This window comes from Gorilla gorilla, chromosome 6, assembly GCF_029281585.2.
Source record: "Gorilla gorilla gorilla isolate KB3781 chromosome 6, NHGRI_mGorGor1-v2.1_pri, whole genome shotgun sequence".
NCBI classification, from domain to species: Eukaryota; Metazoa; Chordata; class Mammalia; order Primates; family Hominidae; genus Gorilla; species Gorilla gorilla.
In genome coordinates, this window is record NC_073230.2 from 11,595,257 (window position 1) to 11,621,588 (window position 26,332).

Below are 26,332 nucleotides of genomic sequence, written 5' to 3' on the forward strand. Positions count from 1 at the left end.
GCCCATATTATCATAATTCACCCATACCCTTAAAAACAGGGCTCCTCGTAAGCCGCATTTTACTGCTGCTATTGATTCGGCCTGTTCATTCCTCCCTCGCACAGGCCGCCGTCTTCTGGCCTTGTGTCGCTGAAGTTCAGCACGCCGATGTTTCTGATCTCGCTGTAACCGTAATTACATAACTAGCCTTTTCCACAGAAACGCTCTTATCTCTGAACACCATCTATCATTATTCTCTAAAAATGCAAGGACTGTTACTCAGCTGCTCCTTTGTGCCATTTATGTACAGAAAAAAAGCTGTCTTCTATTGTCCATCGAGTCTAGGACTTTTTAAACGTGTCAAGGTGAGCCATAGGCATTCATCTTTATGTTCAGCAGACCGTGGTGTGGCGACCAGCTGATATTATCTTTATTTTAGGGCAAATAATAGGAAGGTACAAATAGAACCCACAGGCCAAGGAATTTTCTTCCAGTGCCTAGGGAACCAGATCAGAGAGAGAAGAAGAACCCAGATTTCTGCAATTAGCAGGGATGGCGTCGTGCTTTGCTATCTGCATACATTATCTCACTGGGGCTTTGCCAGGCCTGCATCCTAAAGGTCAGGGGAGGGGAGGGCGACCCCACTGCAAACTCCCCCCTTCCTACTTGGGTCCAGCGGCACTGCCACACAGTGCACTATTAAGCAGTCATCAAAATTCATGCTTCTAAAGGGAAAACATGCTTTTATTATGTTGTGCAGAAATCGCAGAATGAAAAACTCGTACTGAGTGTGGAAATCCGGGTTTGTTGAGTACTCATATGCGTAGAAAAATGATTACCAAAGGCCGGGCGTGGTGGCTCATGCCGGTAATCCCAGCACTTTGGGAGGCTGAGAAGGGTGGATCCACGTGAGGTCAGGAGTTCGAGACCAGCCTGGCCAACATGGTGAAACCCCGTTTCTACTAAAAATACAAAAATTAGCTGGGCACGTTGGCACACACCTGTAATCCCACCTACTTGGGAGGCTGAGGCAGGAGAAGCATTTGAACCTGGGAGGCAGAGGTTGCAGTATAGCCGAGATCATACCATTACACTCCAGCCTGGGCAACAATAGTGAAACTCTGTCTCAAAAAAAAAAAAAAGAGAGAGAAAGAAAAAGAGAAAGAAGAAGGAAGGAGGGAAGGAAAAGAAAAGAAAAGAAAATTGATGACTAAAAGAAGTCCCAAGACAGCTACAGTTATCTCTGAGTGGCAGCATGGTCCTGCTGCAGACCAGCATACCATCACCCCAGCTTCCAGGCCGTCACCTGGGACTCTGCCCAAGGGCTTTCTGTGGCTGCCGGAGCCTGCTAGGTTTTGAGGACTGGGCCATACATTCAAGGGGTGCTCCCAACAGCCCTCAGCCAACCGCTGAGAGGCAGTGGGCGCACACTGCAGCTCCCCCCGTGTCATGTGTTGGGGACGAGGCTAACAGGTTCTCCACCGGCCCCCACAGTGGGAGGAGCCCAGCCCCACGGCCCCTGCCTTGATGCACACACGTTCATCAGCTTCTTCTCCGTCTCACTTCTCTACCCACCCCGCCTTTCCTGGAGTGACCTCCCAAATCGCCACTTGCACTCCAATCCTGGCCTCAGGGTCTGTTCGTGGGGCACCCACCCTAGGCCAAAGGTGATTTCATGGGTTTTTTTTTTCCTGCCTTTTTTGGATGGCTTTTATGCAAAAGAAGCATCTATCTATCTATCTATATGTATAAACAACTATATGTGTATATATGTACGTGTGTGTGCATATGTGTGTGTATATATGTGTGTGTGTATATGTATATATGTGTGTGTATATGTGTGTGTGTGTATATATGTGTGTGTGTGTGTATGTGTGTGTGTGTGTGTGTGTGTGTATAATCTTGAAAAGCTGAAGCCCCAGGAGCGCTATGGGACTGAGGGGCTGAGAGCTTTAGCACTGCATCGGAGGGCCTCGCCCTGCGCTGTCTGGGCTGTCTTGGAGCTGGGTGGAGCCCTCGGGACTCAGGCAGGGAGAGTCCATCGATGGGAAGGATCTGGTAATGGGGCAGGGCCCCAAGCCTCCCTGAGCAACAAGACCCCGCTGTTCTCCCATGAGCCTATTCATTGTGCACCTCTGGGCCAGCTCTGCAAATGGTGATTCCTGCCAGGCCCACACTCTGGAAGTGTGACCTCCAGAGTGCCTTGTCCCCCTGTCACCACCTCCCTGGGAGCACACAGGTTCCCTTCCTCGTGCTCCGGCTGCTGCAGACAGTGGCGCTGCTCCTGCGGGCCTTCTCTGCCGCCCCGCTCCACCCCAGCCTGCACCTCACAGGCTGCTCGTCCCCCTCTCAGATCTGGTGGCTTTGCCTCTGGCCCCCACTGCATAGCGCTCTCCCTGGGCCCACCTCAGCTGACCTCTTTCCTGATGCTACTCCCCAAGGCTCTTCCCGCGGACTCTCTATCTTTGGCACTTTCTGGAACAATTCAGCCTCCCCAGATGGGAGCCCTCACATGCTGGAGGCATGGCTCTGGAGCTGGGCCCGAGTGGGACCCCCGGCCCCACAATGAGGGGCTGTTTCTAGATGTTTTGCAGTTTCCCCCACTCTGTGACGGTCACCTTCAGAATATCCTGCTGAGTGACTTTCTCTGAATTGTTTTCTGTTTTTTTCTCCCTTTTCTTTAATCATCAGAATCCCATCATACTGCAGCAGGAGGGAGCTGAGGCCAACAGCTGGGTATCCTGGGAAGAGCTGGGGCTCGATGCCAAGGGACCCCAGCCCAGCCCTGTTTACTGTGTGCTCGTGGGCACCCAGCCCCTCCTTGCCTGCAAATGTGAAATGGAAACAGGAATATCTGCCTGGGGAATGTCATGAAGTCTTAATATGGTAGCTATGAAGTGCCTGGAATATAGAGGCCCCTAATAAGCTGTGTCTCCATTTTAAAAAATGATTAATAGAGGCCGGACACAGTGGCTCACACCTGCAATCCCAGCACTTTGAGAGGCTGAGGCAGAAGGATCGCTTGAGCCCAGGAGTTCAAGACCAGCCTGTGCAACATAGTGAGACCCCATCTCTATTTTAAATTTTTTAAAAAATGATTAATAGCAAGAGATGAGAACTGAGAGTCAGGCAGAGATTAGAACTTGCCTGAGGGCTGGGTCAGGAGCCAGGTCTCCCGGCTCCCTGCTGTCTAGTCAGGAGCTTCTGAGAGGGAGGCAAGGACCACACACGAAAAATAATCCACAAACCCGAGGCAGTGTATCCTCCAAGGCAGGTGAGGTGAGGCCCACGTGGGGCAGTGAAGGGGCAAGTGCATAACCACATGATGGAAGCCTGTGTAGTCTGCGGCGTGGCCAAAGGCAGGGCTCACCTTGGAGGACAGAAGAGTCAGGTGGGGCCATTGATAGAAAGGAGGGTCTGTAAGCAAACCTCAGACAGCTTGGCAAGAAGAAACCAGTTCCCACATAATCCCCAAATCCTGTGATCCACAAGGAGTGCCTTTGAACAACATCTTCATTTCATCTCAGGATTATTACCTCTAGCAATGGAATAATCTGGGCAGAGATAAAACATGGTGAAACAGTAAAGATTAAACGATAATGAAAACACATCTGTAACCATGCCCTGCTCCTGAAAGTAAATAATTCCTCATTAATTCAGACATAGTCACTGAAAGGCAATTTGGATTTTGAGCGAGAAGTCTTAATCACACACAACTCTCCAACATATTAAGTAATGAATCAAGGGAACTCAGGTAGGCTGGTGGGATCCATAGGAAAGGCACGTTCTGGGCCATCGGGGATGCTGGGTAAGGCCCTCGTTAGTCGTCTATCGGGGCCAGGCCTCCAAGCATCTTCCACGCAGGGCTTTCTCTCTCTCTTTTAGGGATAGGCATGTTTTTGTTGTTGTTTTTGAGACAGAGTGTCGCTCAGTCGCCCAGGCTGGAGTGCAGTGGCGTGATCTTGGCTCACTGCAACCTCCGCCTCCCAGGTTCAAGTGATTCTCCTGCCTCAGCCTCCCGAGCAGTTGGCATTACAGGCACCTGCCACCATGCCTGGCTAATTTTTGTATTTTTAGTAGAGGCGGGGTTTCACCATCTTGGCCAGGGTGGTCTTGAACTCCTGACCTTTTGATCCACCTGCCTCGGCCTCCCAAAGTGCTGGGATCATAGGTGTGAGCCACTGTGCCCTGCCGGGATAGGCATGTTTTTTCACATGGTGAAGAAGAAATCTTTTTAGCCACTTGTGCAAAATCAGTGAGATGATCCTACCTCAACAGTGTGGAGGGAGCAGGCTGAACCCTACGCATACATACATGAGTCTGTTTTTAATGCAAACTTGATTTCTGCTGCCTTAGGGAAAGATTCGTATCTCTTCATCTCTAGGAACAATATTCAAATGCCTGAACTTAACACCGGGCTACACATCATTCTTGGTGGTTTTGGTTTTGTGTTTTTGTTTTTTGTTTTGTTTTCTGTTTTTGCTGGAGACAGAGTCTTGCTTTGTCACCCAGGCTGGAGTGCAGTGACGTGATCTCGGCTCACCACAACCTCCGCCTCCCGGGTTCAAGTGATTCTCCTGCCTCAGCCTCCTGAGTAGCTGGGATTACAAGCGCCCGCCACCACGCCCGGCTAATTTTTGTATTTTTAGTAGAGACAGGGTTTCACCATTTTGGTCAGGCTGGGCTTGAACTCCTGACCTTGTGATCCGCCCACCTCGGCCTCCCAAAGTGCTGAGATTACAGCCATGAGCCACCGTGCCCTGCTAAAGTTTTGTATTTTTAGCAGAGACAGGGTTTCACCATGTTGGCCAGGCTGGTCTCAAAGTCTTGACCTCAAGTGATCCACCCTCCTTGGCCTCCCAAAATGCTGGGATTACAGGCGTGAGCCACTGTGCCTGGCTGCTTAGCACTCTTTACCTGGCACATTTGCATGATTTTTGAGCCATGTGAATGTTACACATCTCAAGAAATCATAACAATATTGAATGTCTTTAGACAAAAGGCAGCTTAAGCCTAGAAGGTCTCCAAGATGAACATCGATTCTGTGGCCAGAGATGCTTTTTCCAGGCAGAACGCAGCCGCCCAGAGACCTCAGAATTAGGGTCATTCTCCCAGCCCCGAGGAAGCAGGACGCTGTTGGGGAATTTACATTTTAAGGGGGAACTCCAACCCAGGGAGTCCTGTTCTGAGGCACACGCTATAGGTAGTTAACTCAATCAGGCATTGCAAAGTTGGGGGTGTCACTCCTCAGGGCTGGCCTAGGGGCTTGGCCATGTCTGTTCTGGGCCCCTGTGCTGCTTCCGGTGGGCATTCACCACCCTGTCCTGGAGCTGCAGGGGCCTAAGGCACCACGCCCACATCAGTGCCTGTGGACAGGTCCGAGGAATAAGGTTCCATGGAGGCTGTGAGGAATGATAACTCTGTGGTCATACCGGCCACCACAGGGTGAGGAACTGCTAGGGAAGGGGTCCTGCCAGCTGGAGGAGGGAGGAGAAGTCGTGACTGCAATTGTTTTACAATAATATTAAAGCCAGGAGCAACCAGGCATGGCTGTGCCAGCCAGGTCATTACCACCGTGAGCCCCCAGAGCCCTCCTGGCACCCCTTGAGGTGTCCTGCCATATCCTTGCACCATGTAGTCCAGCAAACTGAGGCTGGGAGAGGCTGCATGGCTCATCCACGGTCACACAGTGAATGATTGGCAGAGCGGGATTCCAGTCCAGAGGTGCACCCCCAAAGGTGTGTCCTTCCTTTGAGGGGCCCGCTAGCTTCTATTGGAGAGGATGCTTCTGCGCGGTGGGCCCTGGGGTCCGTGGTTCCAAGCAACTGGGACCTGGCGAGGGGATGCTCTCCCTTTGCTCATAGATCGGCGTGGGTGTTTGCTTCTCCCAGGAAGAGTAGGCACCCATGGGGCTCCAGCCCGACTCTCTCGTCAGTTTCTCGCTGGGGACCCCTCTTGGAGCTTCATGGCCTCGTCCTCGTCTCGTATGCTTCCTGACAGGCCTGCGGCGAGGGTCTGGCATGGGACGCGTTGCAGGGATGCGGCAGGGTCCCCGGATGTGCCCAGCAGTGTAGCCGCCGTGGTCACGCTCTCCTCACCATCAGGGTGCGGGGCGGCCAGGAGCCCCGAAGCCTCAGACTGAGCTTCCATTGTGTGTGCATGGCCGACTCCCTACTCTCACTGTGCAAGGGTGGGGGAAACGGGAGGCCTGTGGGAAGAGCTGGCCCTCTCCCTACTCTCACTACACAGGGGTGTGGGGGAAGGGGAGGCGTGGGGGAAGGGGAGGCCGGGGGGAAGAGCTGGCCACCGTCTCTAGGCTGCCCTCGGTTGGTCAGTGACTGGGAAGGAATAGGAGTCTAGCAGGGACACCCTTGCCAGAGGCCTGAGGCCAGCAGGGCCAAATCCAGGAAGTCTCAGGACTCCCGGTCCCCATTGTGGGGAAGACAGCCCATCCACTGGAGGCGGGGCAGCGGCTGCGACAGCCACTCTGGGGGCCTAAGTTCAGGGTCCTGCAGACACCTGGGCCTAGAGGTGGCGGTGTCATGGACAGGGCAGGGCGTGTGTCCCTGTCTGTGTGGTGGTGATGACGATGCTGATGGTGAGCGGTGATGCCTGGGGCCTGATGTGAGCATGCACTTGAAGTCTGATCTCCGTGTAATTGTCCTCCCACCTCCCAGATGACGGGCTGGGGAGGGGCTCGTTAAACCCTTGGATGAGTGACAAGGCGCAGGAGCTGGGAGGATGCCTGTGAGCTGGGTCGTTCATGAACCAGAGACCTGAGAGCAGGAAGAGCTGAGAGAGGGAGGGGTTCACCCGGAGCAGAGGCTGAGGGCAGGGGGCAAGCAGCGTGGGGTCGCCCGGCAGCTCCTCCCCACAGAGGGTGTGCCACCAATGCAGAGGCCACTCCACGAAGAGGCAGCACTGATGAGACCAGAGTGCGGCTCTGTTCCGCCTGTGCGTCCTCCCTTGTTTACCTCCAACAGTTGATTTTTTTGGAAGCCACAGCGCCCCATCATTTCTGGTTTTCATCAGCGCAGGAGCTCAGCCGCTGGACCACACGTTGTCTGTGAGCCAGGCAGGGTGCGGACTGGAGCTGCAGAGTTAACAAGGTTCCTCCAGGTGCCAGCGGGGGAGGCCTGGGGCGGCCAGTGGAGAGCGGTGATCGTTAGTAAGGAATGTCTGGTCAACCCCAAGCCCCTCCCAATTGAGGAACTTAGCAAGCCAGGAGCCCTCCCTCAACTGGGCAGCACAGGGGGATTCTGTAAGCAGAGCTGCCCTGGCAGAGCTGCTCGGGAGGGGTGGGGCCAAAGAAGGGGCCGGATGGACGTTGCTGGGGTCCCTGGAGGGAGCTGGGGGGTCAGAGGTACAGGCAGACAGGGAAGACAAAGGAGGGAAGGAGGAGTGGCAGCTGTGGAGCTGCTGTCCTGCCTGGGCAGGCCATGCTGTCATTTGCAAGAATTAAACGACTTCCTAAGAGAGCGAGGGGGAGAGCCCGACTGCAGGAGGGAGGGAGAAGCAGAGACTGAGAAGCCACAGCCCTCTGGGGAGCAGGGAGGGCCTGGGTCCCTGTGGCATGCTCGCCTCATGCCCGCGTCCTAAGGAAAGATGAACCCGTGTTCACACCTTCTTCTGGTGAAGGATGGAGCCGGAAACAAGCTTCACAGGGAAATCCACGTGGGGCCCCACCATTCATCACAGCCATGAGACCACCCTTTCAGTGCACAGGCGGTGACCTCCAGAGACGGGGAAGAGACAGATGGCCTTCCAGGGGTCAGCACAGGGTGTGGGCACAGGGCTTCCCTGTGCCGTGGGTGACTGGCTCAGCAGCTGTCTCCCATGTCACCTGCCTGCAGGGTACCAGATTGCCTACCGCCTGGCCAGCAGCAGCCCCCACACCTTCACCACCGTGGAGGTCGGCGCCACAGTGAGGCAGTTCACAGCCACCAACCTGGCCCCGGAGTCCGCATACATTTTCAGGCTGTCCGCCAAGACGAGGCAGGGCTGGGGGGAGCCACTGGAGGCCACCGTCATCACCACTGAGAAGAGAGGTAAGACCTTGGGGGACCTGGGGGTACTGCAGACGTGGTGGGTGCCACTTCCTCAGTCAGGCCCTCTGGGGTCTGTGGGGTACCTGGGAGGCTTCGGCCTTCCCTTCAGAGAAAGAGAAGGGATGTGAGCATTTACGAAGCACCCACTGAGCCCGACACGGAGCTGGACACACTATCAAACAGCATTGCGTTCACACCTTCGGCCTCACACCTACTCTCTCAGACACGTGAGCATTGCATGACACACTTTCAGCCTCACACCTGCTCTCTCAGACACGTGAGCACTGCGTTCACACCTTCGGCCTCACGCCTGCTCTCTCAGACACGTGAGCACTGCGTTCACACCTTCGGCCTCACGCGTGCTCTCTCAGACACGTGAGCACTGCGTTCACACCTTCGGCCTCACGCCTGCTCTCTCAGACACGTGAGCACTGCGTTCACACCTTCGGCCTCACGCCTGCTCTCTCAGACACGTGAGCACTGCGTTCACACCTTCGGCCTCACGCCTGCTCTCTCAGACACGTGAGCACTGCGTTCACACCTTCGGCCTCACGCCTGCTCTCTCAGACACGTGAGCACTGCGTTCACACCTTCGGCCTCACGCCTGCTCTGTCAGACACGTGAGCACTGCGTTCACACCTTCGGCCTCACGCCTGCTCTCTCAGACACGTGAGCACTGCGTTCACACCTTCGGCCTCACGCCTGCTCTCTCAGACACGTGAGCACTGCATTCACACCTTCGGCCTCACACCTGCTCTCTTAGACACGTGAGACGGTCTCAGGTTTAAGGAGAGCAACATTGCTCACAGAGGCTGAGTACCTGGGGCAAGGCTGCAGAGTCACCACATTTGAGGTTGAGCTCCCCGAAAGCAGCCCCCAGTCTCTGATGTTAAACCCACGTCCTCCATGGAGCAGGTGCTCAGTAAGTAAGTTTTCCAAATAATTGCCTTCCCAATGAGAACTGCCTGGCAAGCAGGGCTCTGCTCCACGCATGGGGACAGGTGCTCTGTGCACTACACTTGGCCTATCCTTCCTGCAGCCCTTGGAGCAGCATGGCATTAGCTCTGATTTTTACCAAAGATGAGACAGAGGAAACTGAGAGAGTTTTATTAATTTGCCCAGACACACAACTGCAGAGCTGAGATTTGGACTCCCCTCTGACACCACGAGGACAACTCTTCCCATGAAAGTCTATAGTGGGCGCCCTTCTCAGTGGGCTCCGCGCATGTCCTCGGGCCTTGCAGCGCCCAGGGTTGGTGCCACAGGACCCTCACCTCAGCAGCCCCAGCTTCCACTCCAGTTCCTGACGTCATGGCCATACCCAGGGATCCTGTGGGAATGAGGATGGGAGGGAGCTTGCAGGCACCACTGCAGGGATACTTGGAGCACACAGTTCTGGCCACGCTCCTATTTTTGTTTTTTTATTTTTGAAACAAGTCTTGCTCTGTCGCCCAGGCTGGAGTGCAGTTATGTGATCATAGGTCACCGCAGCCTGGAATGCCTGGGCTCAGGCAATGCTCCCACCTCAGCCTCCCCAGTAGCAGGGACTACAGGCACACACCACCCAGCTAATTATGTTCTGAAGAGACAGAGTCTTGCTATGATACCCATCTTGGCTGCCCAAAGTGCTGAGGTAACAGGCATGAGCCACTGTGCCCAGCTAATTATTTTAATTTTTGTAGAGATGGGGGTCTTACTACATTGCCCAGGCTGGTCTCCTGGGCTCAAGCGATCCTCCTGCCTTAGCCTCCCAAAGCTCTGAGATTGCAGGTGTGAGCCCCTGCCTTTGGTCCTCCCATAGCATTCAGTGAAAGCACATCCCCTCCATGACTATTACCACTATCATTATTATTGTTATTAGCTGGAGGGACGGAAGCCCTCAGTCGCCACAGACACCCAAGGTGCTTCTGCAATGTAAAGCACATGGAAGGGATGCCCTGTGAAAGGAGCGCCCCTATCCCCCTGCTGCCACCCTGGGTATCAGCACTCAGGGCTGTCAGCTTCTCAGGAAGATGGTAATGGCTCCCAAGCAAACGTTTTGACTTCATTCTCTAATGTATTCGTGTGGTTTTCTGGTTCATTTATCTTAAACATTGACTGTGCCCCTCCCATGAGCCAGGCACGTGTGCAGGTGCATCACAGACACGGTCTCACAGCAGGTCCTCTTATTTCCCTGTGTCCCGCCCCACAGCCCCACCCCACTGCCCCGCCCCACAGTCCCGCCCCACACTATGCCACCTGATTATCCGGACCAGAGATTTCGGAGATTATCCATTGGGGTCCCCTTCCTCCATCCTCGTGGTTCAGGGAGAGGGAATCCAAGAGACTTGCTAGTTACCCCTAAGTCCAAGAGAGCCTTTGAAATGGGATACGCTGGGCCACCTCCCCTCCGGAGACCAGGTGAAATCACAATGGCCGGAATGTGCGCTTATGGAGGCAAGTGCTGATGAAGTGAGACCAGAACCCTCCTCCCACACCCGCCACTGCGGGCCGACAATCAATTGCCGCTTTACACACGCCACGCATTCTAATCAGAATCAATAATCTTCGTGATAAACAATTGAACAATTATTCCTCCCGCTGCGGAACTTCTCTGCTGAAATCGATGGGGTGCAGAGGCACAGCAGCGGCAGACGATGGGCACTCCAGGCCGGGCCTGGCCCCAGGCACCCCGCGTCCCCCATCCAAGCTACTGCACACACCAGAGGCAGTGACAGCCCAGAGGTCCCCTCACCTACAGCAGCACTGAGTAGATGCCGTAGATGCTTTAGGCCCTGGGTGACTGCGAGAAGGAGGAAATTCAGCGTTAAAGGTGGACGGAGCACATCAGAAAAAGAGAGACCAAAGGGACCACAGGGCTTGGAACAGCCCCCAAGACCCTGCGACCCCAGCTGTCATCACAGACACAGTGCCTGGTGGTCTGGCCGCCCAGGGACTCCTGTGTGGCTTTGTTCCTGTCTGTTGGTCTGTACGAGTAGTGCATCCGAAGTCAGCCTTAAGATAGCTGCTCAGCTGGGTGTAGTGGCTCACGCCTGTAATCGCAGCTCTTTGGGAGGCCGAGGCAGACGGATCACGAGGTCAAGAGATCAGGACCATCCTGGCCAACATGATGAAACCCTGTCTCTACTAAAAATACAAAAATTAGCTGGGCATGGTGGTGCACACCTGTAGTCCCAGCTACTCAGGAAGCTGAGGCAGGAGAATCCCTTGAACGCGGGAGACAGAGGTTGCAGTGAGCTGAGATCACGCCACTGCACTCCAACCTGGTGACAGAGTGAGACTCTGTCTCAAAAAAAAAAAAAAAAAAAAACAGAGCCTCTCATCTCCCTGACCCAAGGAAGGGACTGGCTTCAGACTGTCCAAGGCATGCAGGCAGCTCTCATGGGCAAGCAGTCAGCCCTGTACAGCAGCGTAGCCTCCTGGGGATCCTCCTTGGGAAGGGCAGCCTCTCACATGTCCCTGGTCTGTCCTCATTTGGTTGCAGAGCGGCCGGCACCCCCCAGAGAGCTCCTGGTGCCCCAGGCGGAAGTGACCGCACGCAGCCTCCGGCTCCAGTGGGTCCCGGGCAGCGACGGGGCCTCCCCCATCCGGTACTTCACCGTGCAGGTGCGAGAGCTGCCTCGGGGTGAGTGGCAGACCTACTCCTCGTCCATCAGCCACGAGGCCACAGCATGCGTCGTTGACAGGTACCGAGAGAGCAGGAGCACCTCCCTGGGGAACGGGGCCCTGGTCCCCTCCAGCCAGCTCCTGTTCAGATAGTGGGGAGGGTGTGGGCCAAGCAGGTGCACCCCTGAAAGCACAGGCCCCCTTTCTTTTTGACACTCCCCATGCTGGGAATCCGAGAACTCCTGGGTCCTGGAGCTACTTCCAAGGGCCCACCCCCAGCCACTTCCCGGAGTCTGCTCTTCCAGGTGTGCAGGGCTGGTTTGGTCACCCCAGGACCCAGGGATTGGCAAGGCAGGGGTGATAGGGGGCAGGCTGGACATGTGGGCTGGAGTCCTAGCCCTCCCAAGGCTGGCAATGGGGAGGGGACCATGTGGAGGAGGGCTGGGCTGGCCTCGGGTGTCCAGGGCTGGAGGGACGTTGCGTCCCCTTGCGTTCTCGAAAGCAGCAGGGAGATGGATGGCACCACGAGTACCGTGCTTCCTTAGTGATGGCTGGGGGAGATGGGAGGGCATGCCTAGGACACGACTAGAATCCGTCCACTCACTCAGTTGTTTACTGGACCTCTGGGCTCAGCATGGGAGAGGGTTGCATTGACAATAGCAGCGGCGTTCTGTGGGTCCCCCAGGGTCCTCACAACTGCGGTTTACAGACCCACCTACTCCTTACAGACAAGGAAACTGCCACAGTCACACAGATGGGCATCCCAGGGCTTAGAAGCCACCCCAGGAGTCCACACCCTCACCACATGCCCTGCCCAGGCCCTCCTGGGGCCTGTCGGGTTTGCAGGCCCTGCCTGGGCAGGGCCACCCGGGACACCTGCCTTGTGCTTCTCATCGGCCCAGAGTTTGGTCACTTGTTACTGAGCTCACACTCCAGGCTGTGGAGCGGGGGTCTTGGAGTGAGTCCCTCCATGTCGCAGGGCTCTGGAGCCTGCACCAATGACTAAGAGGGTAGAGGGGCCAAGACGGTTGTCTCCAGGCTGGCCGAGCTTCCTCTGTCTCTCAGATGGTCTCATAGGTCAGCTCTGCATTCCTACAGTCACCCAGTAAGGGGAGACCATGATCCCACTCTACAGAGGAAGGCCAAGGCCAGAAAAGTCGGTTATTTACTCATATTCCCCACCCAGCCTCCGTGGCGCCCAGCCTTCCTCGTCTTCAAGGCTGCCCATCTCAGCCCTGCCTGACTGAACCTGAATGTAGGGAGGGAGGCAGGTCCCAGGTGAAGCCCCTGGCAGCTCCTCAGAACACCACCCTGGCCCCGCTCTGCCCTGGGGGCAAAGTTCAGGCTTTGGAGTGAGAGCTGATTGGAGTGTGAGTGTCACTGGTCCTAGATGTGCAACAGGGGGTTTCAAAGAGAAGAGAAACCTCCAAAACCCCCATCCCTGGCTTGAGGACCAGGCCCATGACAGAGGCGAAGCACTTACCCGGGGAGGGGTGGCCGACTGGGCGTCTCGGTACAGAGCTGTGAAGCTGGAACTGTGCAGGCTCAGCCTGGCTTCTGCCACTTTGCCGTTGAGTGATCTGGGGCAAGTGATGGGCTCTCAGGTGTCTCCAGCTCCCTGGCCTTTGAGTTGCGAGGCTTGGAGATGATAAGGCCCTTTGGACGGTCATGGCCATGGATGCCAGTATCGCCTTTGCCACCCCCACACGGTGTCCCCAGGAGGCACAGCTGGGTGTCAAATGCAAATCCTGACCAGAGTCCCTGAGCAGTCCAAGGAGGGTCACACGGACCATCGGGAACCCATGCTGCGGCTCCCAGGCCCCCATTGGAGACCACAGACCAGCAAGGAAGCCAGCGCCCCAGTGCACAGCTCCAGCTCTCTGTGGCCCCAGAGGACCCACCCTGGCACAGTCACCCTCTGCAGTCTCATGGTCCAAGCAGCCCTCTGCTCTTCTGAAAATCGAGGTGGAATGGTCCCTGCGCACAGGGCTTGTTTCCAGCAGGGCCAGAGCCATTGCCTGGCCTCCCCCCTTACAGGGCACAACATCTGGTGAGGTCCGTATGCTGGCGGGTTGGAATTTAGAAAAGCTGTTCAGTCCCCACAACTGTGGTTATGCCCCTCATGTTAGGAAAACGAGGCTGCAGCAGCTCCAGCTTGATGTCCCCTCTGAGGTGTTTTCCCTGGTGATCTAGTCACTCAGCTTCCAGACAGTTAAAGCTCTGACAGGACTTCACCACCACCACCGCCATCCTCATTGCCATCATCATTTCCGGAATCCCCTCATCCTGTCCAGCACCTGTCATTTTCAACACCACTTCCGTGTGTCATTTCATACGATCTTTGTAACAACCATGTGGACATACAGCCCAGACTTCTCACTATTCCCAATTTACACACGCAGACATTGAGGCAGAGATACCTTAAGTAACGCATATGCGGGTGCCTCGACGTCTCTTAATGGAAGGGATATTTCCTGAGGTTTTTGTAGTTGTCACATTCCGTGAGCCAGAGGTCAAGGCTCCATAGACACAGTCCACGTCCTACAGTTAATTTACAAGGGTCTGCGACATCTGAAAACCCAGTGCGTGTGCATCTGAACACCAAACTTTCCACAGTCAGTCTCCCCTTAGTAGCTGCGTGGCCTTGGAAAAGTCCAACCCTTGGCTGCCTGCTAGGACTCTGTCTTCTCATCTGTGAAAGGCAGGGCTGGAGCGGGGATCCTGCTGTTCCCTCCAGCTCTGTGAGTCCAAGGTTTGCCTCATTGCTGACCGCCAGGGAACTGGCAGCCAAGAAATAAGGCGATCGGAAGAGTCAGACTGTCCGCCAGGTTCCTGCCAGCATCTCACTTGCCCTTTGAGCTACAGCAACAGAACTCAAGGGGCGCAGCTCTCTCCTCTCCAGAGGAAGGCACTCCTAGTGGCAGATACCATCCTCCCAGAGCCCTGGAATTCTCCTGGCACAGCCAGGGGAGTATGGCCAGGTGCGCCCAGCCTGACTTAATAAACTACACAGGATGCTTAGCTTAATTGGCAGTGTGCTCACATATATAAATAACCTCACCCTTTGTGTAACCATCTAAAAGAAGGAAAAAAAATATCCAGCCACTATTCCTGAAGGCTTCTGAAACCAAACAGACTAATTGTGTGCCCGGGACTTCATGCTGGAAAGGAGAGGTCCATGTTTCAGGACAGACAGTTTAATTTGGTATGAGAGAGACCAATGTCAATTTCCTAATGGGCCAGAACTAGGACAAATGCTTCCTCTGCCTATCAATAGAGAACATGTCACAGGAGAATCCCAGGAAAGTGATATTTTGCACACTGCCACAGTATAATCTCCCTTCCTGTTTAATAATCCTGACAGCTACATTTTACTTTCACCAGTTGTGTGACATCTGCGAGTATCCAGAAAACATTAAGAGTTTAACTGTCTCAATTTGGTGACTGTGACTACATCCAGGGAATATGGGTCGAGACCCCCAGGGAGAGGGGTTGGGTCTGAGACGTGTTCAGGTGTTGCCAGTGTCTGCTTGGTGGTTGAAGTTGTGAGACGGGGTAGCCACCCACAGAAATGCAGTAGAGAGGAAGAAGAGAAGGGCTCTGAGCCCAGTGTGACTTGGAGGTTCTGGATGTCACTTTAGGACAGAGCAGTGGCCGTGCGGGCTCAGGGGGTGGCTCTGCGTCTGGTTGTGATGGGCTCAGCTCCTCCTCTGAGCTCTGTCGTGGGATAGGTGCAGGGGGTCCAAACAGAAGACAGAAAGGCGCAGAGGGAATGAGCATGGAAAACAGCAGGGATTCAATGAATGTCAGCACCACGGCCCTAGCTCCATTCTACTGATTTCTTTTTTTTTTCTTTTTCCATATAATGTAATTTTTAAAAAATATCGTTATTTAAGGATCAGATGAGCTGGGCATGATGGCTCATGCCTGTAATCCCAGCATTTTGGGAGGCCAAGGCGGGTGGATCACCTGAGGTCAGGAGTTCGAGCCCAGCCTGGCCGATATGGTGAAACCCTGTCTCTACTAAAAATACAAAAATTAGCCAGGCATGGTGGCATGCGCCTGTAATCCCAGCTACTCAGGAGGTTGAGGCAGGAGAATTGCTTGAACCTGAGCGGCGGAGATTGCAGTGAGCTGAGATCATACCACTGAACTCCAGCCTTGGCAACAGAGTGAGACTCCATCTCAAAAGAAAAAAAGAATCAGATGAACTTGGCCAAGGATATGATAAATGAGCTTGATATTCTTTGTGATACAATAGTGAGGTCTAAGTGTTTGTGTTTGTTTGGTTGGTTGTTTTATTTGTTTTTGTCTGTCACCCGGGCTGGAGTGCAGTAGCTCCGTCATCGTTCGCTGCAGCCTCCAACTCCCAGGCTCAAGATACCCTCCTGTCTCAGCCTCCCGGGTAGCTAAGACTACAGGCATATGCTATCATGCCTGGCTAATGTTTAAATTTTTTTTTTTAGAAATAGGGTCTCACTATGTTACCCAAGCTGTTCTCAAACTCCTGGCCTCAGGTGATCCTCTCACCTCAGCCTCCCAAAGTACTGGGATTACAGGCATGAGCTAACATGGCCGGCCAATAGTGAATTCTTAAGAAACATTTTCAGTGCCTTCCAGATAAGTAAATAAAGACAGCAGTGAATCGCTTTAAAAAGATGCTCAGCACTCATCCATTTTATAATAGAACCAAAATGAATGAATGGAGCCCCTCCTATTTAAAAGACTGCATTTAGCTCTGAGGCAGGAACGTGGAACTTAAGCTATGCCCTTCCCCGACGCCCATTCCAGAACACTTTGGCTGTGGAGGTCAAGTTTGTGTATGTGATTAGCCGTCCGAGGCAGTACGAGTACAAACTGGCTTTCTAAATATATCGGTTATTGATTTGGGGTAGCAAGAGTTCTGATAGGAAGTTCAGATAGTGAGGGTCCTGTATTACCCAAATTATTTATTTCCTGAGTTTGGGATGATTAGAAAAAAGAGATTAGATGGCAGATATTATCTCAAAAATTTCCCTATATCTATCCAGCTTCTGAGTTTGTATGTGGAGATTTGGGAGGTGAGGCATGCGGAATGAGCAAAGGCCCGGGGAGGCACCAGGAAGCATCAGTGGCTTCCTGGGGACAAGTGAGGGCTCCAGGGTGGGGGAGCCAGAGAAAGCTTTCAGGAAGACAGGAAAGAGCACATCACATTTATTCATTGCCTGCTGTGTGCCACGATCCACCCGACTCCATGAGGATGGGTGATGCGATGTCATTTTCACGACAGCCCTGGAAGCCCCGGTGCTGCTATCTCCATGTCCATAGCCGAATACAGCGAGGCTCTGAGACACTGACTTGCTCCAGTGAGTAGTGGCAGAGCCGGCATTGGAATTCTGCTTAGCCCACTCCAAAGCAGAGGTTTGGGCTGGCTTGGAAGTGTGAACAGAGTGCAGAATTTGGAGGAGTTAGAAGGGTTACAGGAGGGTGTTCTTGCATCCTGTGTGCATTTGTCCCTTTATCATGGAGTCACCAAAATCCATGCTCTGCCACAGGAGGGAGCATGGCAGGAGCAACGGGGATGGGGGGCTTGAGGATCAAACATTTGGCCTAGGAGGTAGACCAGTCATCCACAGGAGCAGTGCTGCAGGGACGTGAGGCAGGTTGGGGTGAGTGCACAGAGGATGCTACCATCGCTAGTACCGCAGAGCCAGGAGAGGGGTTGATAGCACTGCCCCCTGCCTGTCTCATTTGGGCAGTGGGGCTGCTGCTCCCATCGGCTGCCTGCTGGAGCTGCTTTCTGCCTGGTTTCGGGGGCACTGGCATGGCTTCCACCGAGAGGGTTAACTCCCCCAGATCCGCATTTTGTGTTCCCTGCAGCTCACAGAGACACTTAATCAATCCTTGTTGAATGAAGTGAGTCCGGCAAAACACAGGCCTCACGCTAAGAACCCTGCTCTCTGTCCTCCTTTGCACCCAAACCCATTTGTCTGGGAGCCAGGCTGATTTGTCCAGCCACCTGACACGCACTTATGGCACACCACGTGTGCCCGGCTCAGTGCCAGACCCAGGCAGGACAGTGGAGAAAGAGGGGTTTCAAGGAGCTTGCAGTGTGGCTCCAAACCCCCAAATCATAGCAAAGCATGAAGTACTAAACAGTGGAGTGTTGAGTATAATTACAGTTCAATGCCAGAGGCCAGTGAGAAAAGATACATCAATAAGTAAGCATAATCGCAAATAAATAAATAAGTAAACAAATCATTTCTGCAACACCTACTGTGTGCCAGATACAACGCTGGTATTTACGTGTCCTCATAGGCAACCCCCCACCCCAGCCTGAGAAACTTCGCAGATGGGGAATAGCATCCTTATTCAATCCTTCCACCCATAGATCTGAGCACCTCCTGGGTGTTCTTGGCTCTTGGGGTACAGCAGGAAAGGAGGCCGACTCGGTCCCTGTCCTTGTGGATGTTGAGTCTTGTAAAGACAGACAGTCGTCAAGGAAATGTCACCCATCATGATGCAGAAGATGAAGGGAAGGAACAGGGCACGGGGGACAGCAGGCAGGGCCATCTGAGCGGATACTTGCAGATCCATAGGAACAGCTGATCCTTAGCGAGCTTGCCCCACACCACACACCTGACTCTGCTGAGTGTCTCACCTGAGTTTAAGCCTCACCTCAGTTTCACGATGCCTGTGCTATTATCAGCCCAGATAAGGAAACTGAGGCAAAGTATGCTGTCCAAGGTTAACTGGGAGGTAGAAGCCAGGCAGTTTGACTTTGGGGTCCACATTCCTGATGCCCACTCTGCTGCCTCCAGGTACAGGAGCCAGTGGGGCTATGGTGGGTGGCACAGGGGGACGAGGCAGGGAGGTCGTGGGAGAAAACACATGGTTATCACCCAGATGAGACAAAATAACTCCTAGGATGCTAGGAACAGAGGGGAAATTGTTTGTTTTAACTTAGCAAAGGCTATCTACCAGAACTCTGGAGCAAAGGTCATTTTTATGGTCGGACTTCAGAAGCATCTCCATTAAAGCTGGGACCAAGGCCAGCTGCCTCCTGTGGCTGTTTTTCCAGTTGTGGATGCTGAGTGCAGAGGGGCTGAGATGTGCCTGCGGTCAGGGACTGGGAAGTAGCAAGACCAGACCAGGTTCTGGAGGGCTGCAGTGGAAAAGCAGGCCTTGAGGTGTGAGCTGGTAGAGAAACAGTGTCACCTGGTCTTAAGCTGGACGGGGACCTGAAAGCAGGAATAGAATCTGATCATGGTTTCCAAAAATGGTTATCAGTTTTCTAAAAAGCAGAATCCTTCCTTTAAACCAAATGTGACCCAGGCCGAATGCATAAACCTGATGGGCATGGAGCTCTTGTTGGCTGATGGGGGCTGTGTGGGGCTCTGGACTTCAGAGGCTTCAGAGTCCTGGGGGTCCACAGGGCTCCGTTTGAAAGCCACTGGTTTACAGATTCCACTGGGAGTGAGGACAGAAGACTGGTTTTCAGGTGATGAGGGCTTCGGTTTAGAGTGATAGTTGAGACTTTTAGACATGGGTAACAGAGGTTAAGAGTCCTGAGGCACCCCGAGTTTTCTGGTCTGGAAACTGAGGAGGGTGGAGCCCTCATCTATGAAGAGCCGCTGCCCGCCAGGGAGGAGAACAGAGCAGTTTCCTCACTTGCTCATTCGGAAGTCGAATGAAGGGCATCTGAGAGGAACCAGCCAGTGACTGGGTTGCAGGGCGGGTCCCTGACCGGCTGGGGCTTCACCAAGATCCCAGCATTGTCTGCACAGAAGAGTTTGGCTGAAGTCTTAGTCTCAGGCATGGCATGGGGCTTGGCACAGGAGCCCCATTGCATGTGGAATAGCTGGACGGACGGACGGAAGGAAGGAAGAATGAAGGAGGGGAAGGAAGAAAGGGAAGGGAGGTGGAAGGGAGAGAAGGAAGGAGAGAAGGGAAGAAGGAAGGAAAGTGGGAAGGGAGAAAGAAGGGAGAGAAAGAAGGAATGAGGGGAGGGAGGGAGGAATGAAGAAAAGGAGGGAAGGAAGACAAGAGAAAAGGAGGGAAGGGAGGTGGAAGGGAGAGAAGGAAGGAGGGAAGGGAAGAAGGAAGGAAGGAAAGCAGGAAGGGAGGAAGAGGGGAGAGAAGGCAGCAAGGAGTGGGGAGGGAGGGAGGAAGAAAGGGAGGGAGGAAGGTGGGTGGGCAGATGGAAGCAGGCCTGAAGTGCTAACAACAGAAGGCACCTCAGGGAAACATTAGTCCCGTTAAAATCTCCATCGACGGGCTGGGGGCATTTTTCACTTGGATGCTTGACAGGGATGTGTTCTTTTGTAAAGTGACATGTGAATATTGCCATTTACTAGTCCTGTAGCAGTGGGCCTCAGTTTTATCATCCTTGAAATGGGAATAATGATGCCTCCTCTCCCAGAGCTCGTGTGAGTTGAAAGGGGTTGCACTTGCCAAGCGCCTGGCACCGTGTCAGCCCCAGTGAATGGTAGGGATGCGGGGCTGATGGGTCTCTGCCTGCAGCCGGGCAGGAAGTGGACCTTAGAGAACGCTGCAAGGCTGGGTCTGGCCCAGTAAAGAGCTCCAGGAGGATGGAGCGTGAGAATCAGGCAGGAACTCATTTTATACTCCGGATCAGCACAAGGGCCTGGGGAATTAGCTCTTCCTGAGGAATTCTCTGGATCCCTTGGAGAGCAGTGATGTGCCGACTAGAGTGCAGGGGTGGCTCCAGTGAGGGGTTGGCACTGCCTCCCCGAGGAGCCCTGAGCAGAATCTTCCCCCTGGCCAGGACGCCCTGCACTCCCTGCCCTCTGTGCAGCTCCTTTCTCCCTGATGATTTCGACCGTCCAGGTGTTCAAAGGCTTCTCCCAGGAGAGGTCCAGGGTCCCCTTCAAGCCCCTGCTCATTGCACCTAGGAAGTGATTGGGTCCGACCCAAGAACAGCCTCCTTGCTAAGCTGTCTCGGGCCCACACAGGAGCCCAGAGCTCTCAGGGCAGGGGAGGGATTTGCCCCTCTTCCCAGGGCTTCACCAGGAATGCCTGAGGGCAGGACAGGGTGGCAGGGCCCCGGCAGTCACGGTCTCTTCCACATTGCAGACTGAGGCCCTTCACCTCCTACAAGCTGCGCCTGAAAGCCACCAACGACATTGGGGACAGTGACTTCAGTTCAGAGACAGAGGCGGTGACCACGCTGCAGGATGGTGAGCAACCCGGGGCCCAGACCGCGTTCCTGGCCACTGCCCCTGGAGCCCAAGACACTTAGGCCACGCTTTCGTCTTGAGCCAGAAAGGGGTCACCAGGGAGCGGTGGCAAGCAGTAGAATTCCATTAGTGACAGACAGCTCGGAGGGTTTCCACACAGCCTGTGGTCATAAATCAAGGTTTCAAGGGCTTCCAAATGGAATGGAAGTTTCTTTGATTGGCTTCCAAAGCCCCTACTATCCATTAGCATCCCAGAAATTGAATAATTGATAGGGTCATTAAAAATAAATGTCAGCGGGTAGCTGGGTTTTAAGAGATTTTCCCAATTTTTCTCATTCACGAGCCACTCTTTGACAACAGCGCAGGTAAGTGATGGGAAGTGAGGTCTCCTCAGAGCTCCAGGTGGCGTTTTCAGCCGCTCCGTCCTACCTCGGCGGCGTCGGGCCTGAAGATGGATTGTTATTCTATGTGGCCCAGGCCTGTGGCGAGCCCAGGAGGCAGCTCTATCAGCCGCGTCCAGCGGTGATCACAGGATGGGTGGGATGGAAAAGAGTGGATGGTGGGTAATAGCTCAGCTCCCAGGCTGGAAACCAAGTACTTAGTTCACCCAGCAGCGTTTCATCATCATTCCCGCAACCTATCCCCAAAGCACTGTCTTTTCCATTTAACGCTCCAGTGGAAGAATTTTCCAATAAACCAATTTCCAACTGGCTCACCCTGTGACCTCACATCTCCACTTCTGCTCTCTCGATGACCTGGAAGTGTGGTTTCTCCCACATAGGCCTCCCTTGGCCTCAGGGACCAGCAGAGGGGTTGAGCAAACCATTCCCAGCTTCTCAGCAACTCACAGAGGCTGTTTTGCTGCAAACCCTGCACTCCCAGCAGAGCAGAACCTGCAAGAGCCTCCGACAGGCCCCAGCTGTGCTCCCAGGAAAAGTACACTTGCCCCTGGAAAAGCACTGGCTGGCTTCTGTGGCTCCTGCCTCTCATCCAGCTCTTTTCTGAGCACAAATCCTGGGAGTTTATTGGAGCTTTGGGGAAAGCCAGTGAGAAAGAGAGGAGCCGTCCTGGGTGTATGGGGTGGTCCAGGGCCCTAGTGAGCCCTGCTGGGCCCTGAGGAGCCGGGCTCAGCCCCAGGAGCTCACTGTCCAGGGGTCCCACATCCTTAGATTCAACCAACTGTGGATTGAAGTGTTCAGAAAAAAAGTTAAAAATACAAATTAAAGATATACAGTGTAATGACTGTGTATTTGTTTGGAGAGTGTTATGACCTTGTACAATTTCTAGATTACTCATGAGAGCTCCTACAATTATAACATTGTAACATTGTTATGTAACAGTATCACAAATTATAACATTGTAGGAGGACTGATGAGTAACCTAGAAATGATTTAAAGTATTCGGGAGGATGTGTGCAGGTTACACCTAGAAATAATTTAAAGTATTCGGGAGGATGTGTGCAGGTTACATGCAAATACTGCACCACTTTATTGTAGCAAACCTGGAGGTGAAAGCTACTTGGAACTGGAAAAGCCTTTCCGGTTAATCTACTTAAAGTGGGGACCAATTTCACACTAAACCACAAGGGAAAGGCTTTGCAGGAACTAAATTACAAAACAAAAACTATATAAATGCATTCATTTTAACCTTACCTTTAACACAGTTGAGGTAATGTTTGCAACTAAGCACTAAATCTTAGAATAAAGAACAAAAACCCACACAAGCTGATGTCATTGTCGTAATCTCTCTGACAGATTGTGTGAAAGCAAAGTGCAACAGCCTCCTTTGACCTCCAGGGCAGCATCCAAAAGGACCATTTTTGAAAAAAATATTCAAGGTCCTCTTCAGACTCCAGAGACCTGTCTTACCCTTTGATATTCAGATTGGGTTTTGATGCACCTATCTTGTCATCGCCTTCCCTGGGATGTGCAGTTTCTCTTTGCAATGGAGTTGCATTGTATTTGTGTTGTATTGTCTTACACTATCTAGAGACTGACAGGCACAGATTCTCTCCAGGGGTTGGGGAACCCTTGGCAAGATAGGGAGAGTCCTCTGAGTATGTGTACGGTTTACTGATGAACAGTTTCTTTTTATAGTGATTTCTATTTCCCTGCACAACCTCACAACTCGAGGACATTGTGAACTCCCTGTAATGGCACTACTGTATCACCAGGGCTGTCAGGAAGCTGGCTAGAGGGCCCACCATTAAGCTGGAACCACAGGAGGTTAAGGGGGTTGGAGGGAGACCCATCCCTAAAACAGAATGGGGAAGGTGGAGGTGTGACTGATGCAGGCACTGCCAGGGCTGAGGAGGGGGTGTCTGGCAGGTCCAGAGGAAAATCACAGAGCAGGTGACCCCGGGACCCAATCTTGGGTTCTAAGTGGAGAGGCATCTGCTAGATGCACAAGTGTGCCTGTGGGAAGAACATCATCATTCCATTCAGTGAATATGGACTGGATACAGAATGCTTGTCGCACTTCTGCTGGGCCCCCGGGATCTTACAGCTGGGAGGCATAAGAGTTCAGCTCAGTATGCCAAGACAGGACCACACAGATTTGGAGGGAGCAGAGGAGGCAGGGAAGAGGGGCACAGAAGACCTCTAGGATGTGGCAGATGACAAGAAGTTTAGTTTGGCCAGAGTGCAGGGCATGGCCATAGGCGGAGGTCAAACCAACCTTGTCCCTCCAGAGAGCAGAGCAGAACCGTGGCAGACCCCCCTTCACTTCACCCTGCTGTCCCAGCCAGCTGCAACCTCACCAGAAATCAATCTCCTTTCCTGACAGCCCTTTAGTGTTTCAAACCAAGTGACCTGGCATGATCATGTGTCCTATTCAGGAAAAGTAGCTCTCACCTAGGTATCTTAAAGAAAAGAGAAAAAGATAAGTTCCCCCGCTCTCCCAGAAGACCTGAGCGCTGCAGGGAGGGTCTTGAGCCAGAGAGCTCCAGGACAGCCTCACTGGAGGGGTGGCTCTCGGAATGTCCACCACAGGGAGAGCCCAGTCTGGGTCTGTTTCTCGGGGCCATTGTTAAGGTTGGCTCCCTCCTATCCCGAGGACAGGCTTTGAAGGAGAAGCTCTGGGAAGCCCCGAGGAAGGGCAGGAGAAGGGGACCCCTGGAGAAGAAAGGAGGCAGGGCTCATCAGCCTCCCACACTCACTGAGGGTGGCCCTGGGAAGGGCGGCAGAACATAAGAACCACCCTGACCCCCGCTTTCCTCTCCTGTGTGTTTCAGTTCCAGGAGAGCCCCCGGGATCTGTCTCAGCGACGCCACACACCACGTCCTCTGTCCTGATACAGTGGCAGGTAAGAGCGCGGGGAATCACGCGCATTTTGTCAAATGTGTTCTCATTTCCCTGCGCATTCAGCCACGACGGCTGGATACGGACTGCAAGCTGAGCCCTGAGCTAAGCGTTTGAGAGTAGAACGAAGGAGACACACCCTCAGACTCAAAAATGCGAGGGGGAAATGGTGTCAATTATCATCTCGGTGTAATTTCCAAAACATTAGAAGCAGGACTGTGATGCACGTAGAGAATGAACTTGACTCCCCTTATTCAGGAGGGACCGGCAGGATGGGGAGGCCAGTCTGAGAGCATTGGAGGAACTGGGTATGTCTCAGCATTTCACCGAGGACGTTGGAGCAAGGCTTCTGTGTATACACAAATTGGTTATCGCCCTACAAGGCAGCAAAACTGCAACCTCTGGAGTTAGCTTTTCTAGAGAAGTCATCTGCAACCAGACAAAATATCTACCGGATTGTACATATTTTCCCAAAGTCTGGGTGGTGGTGGTGGTGGTGGTGGTGGTTGTTGTTGTTGTTGTTATTATTATTATTATTATTATTTTGGGACAGAGTCTCACTCTGTCACCAGGCTGGAGTGCAGTGGCACAATCTAGGCTCCCTGCAACCTCTGCCTCCCGTGTTCAAGCGATTCTCCTGCCTCAGCCTCCCAAGTAGCTGGGATTACAGGCGCATGCCCCTACACCCAACTAACTTTTGTATTTTTAGTAGAGATGGGGTTCACCATGTTGACCAGGCTGATCTTGAACTCCTGACCTCAGGTGATCCACCCACCTCAGCCTCCCAAAGTGCTGGGATTACAGACATGAGCCACTGTGCCCAGCCAAGTCTAGGCCTTTAATCTCCAACATGCAGTGAGTTAAATGAAGGCATATTCTTCCAGATAATCACACACTCCTTGTTGGGCCTGCTCAGCAATGCTCCAGTAAGGCATTGAAGGACACGCTGCTGTCTCTTTCCCTTAGTTTCAATTTTGGGCAGTGCTTACTAACAAGTACACTGATGACAAATATAACAGAGGGACAAAACTGCCCAAGGAAGGGCTGCAGGCCCCAGGGAGATCCCAGCTGAAGAGTGGGGCGGGGAGCTGTGCGGAGGACTCAGCCCAGGGCCTGTGTAGCCCAGATCCGGGGCAGGCAGATGTTGAGTTTCCCCAGGGCTAGAGCTTGGCCTGGCTGCAGACACAACAGATGGACAGGCAGGGGGCAAAGCACGAGGGCGGAGTCAAAGTTTCTGGCCCACAGGGAGGTTCCTGAGGCCAGAATGGGGGCTGCTGTGCCAGGAAGCTGGGAACACAGTGGGATGGGGCCAGCATGGGGTGGGTACGGCACGAGGCCAGGTCAGCCTAGGAGTGGCTGCTGCGAGCTGGGGTCAGGAGGGCAGTCTGGTGGGCACGAGATTCTTCCTTGGGGCTGAAGCTGTCCTCAAGGACAATGGCAGGGTGCCTGAGGCAGCAGGTGGGAATGATGGTTTGGGAAGTCAGGAGAAAATCAAGAGGGGAACAGTGGTCTAGACATGGCCTTGGAGAGCGAGGGGATGTCCCGGCCACATGCCCTCCGCCGGTGCAGCGGAGGCAGGAAGGGGTCCTGTGGAAAGGAGGGGCTGCGGGAAACGGAAGGGATGCTGGGAAACACAGCCGAGGCCACCAGCAGGTGTCCCAGACAGAGCATCTCCCAGGGCCCTGCAGAAGGGCCACTCCAAGGGACAGTGGCTTCACTTTGCAGCATGGAGGATGAGGCCCAGGACCAGGCTAGGACAGGAGGTGCCAGAGATGCCTGCTGGGCCGGGAGAGAGACGTGCTGAGTGAGCAGCGCCAGCCGCAGCCTTCCTGGGCATGGGCTTGAGGTGCATAGTGCTAGAGATGCCAGAGAGGAACCCGGTGAGCAGAGCCAGGCTGGGCTGTGGGTGGGGCCAGCCAGGGGGAGCTTGGGAGGGGCTCCGCTTTCACCCTCTTGCTGTATGATCCTATGAAATATGACCATGTTTGAGGTATGAAAGTGGCAATTTATGTGATTCAACCTGATATCACTTGCTGCTGCCACTTATCTGAGGGATGGAGAGTAGGCGTTTAACAAGCTGGGTTCTGTGAAGAGTGTGTCATCTCCTTCAAGTGTCCATGGAGGTGTGCGGGGCCGCGTCTCGGCTGCCTTTCTCTTGCTAAGGGATCCAGCTTCTCTGGGTAGGATAGGAACCTTTCCAGGCAATGAAAGAATGTCCCAG

At 53.7% G+C, this 26,332-nt stretch overlaps 1 protein-coding gene across 3 annotated transcripts in view; it reads left to right on the forward strand.

The window, feature by feature from the left end:
* Window positions 1-26,332, forward strand: part of SDK1 (sidekick cell adhesion molecule 1) — a 965,237-nt gene that overhangs the window by 837,141 nt on the left and 101,764 nt on the right. For all 3 annotated transcript variants that reach the window (XM_055346825.2, XM_055346826.2, XM_055346828.2), the window contains 4 exons: window positions 7,833-8,027; window positions 11,512-11,713; window positions 20,709-20,812; window positions 24,045-24,115. In XM_055346825.2, the coding sequence (XP_055202800.1) occupies window positions 7,833-8,027; window positions 11,512-11,713; window positions 20,709-20,812; window positions 24,045-24,115 (572 nt within the window). The remainder of the gene's footprint in view (window positions 1-7,832; window positions 8,028-11,511; window positions 11,714-20,708; window positions 20,813-24,044; window positions 24,116-26,332) is intronic.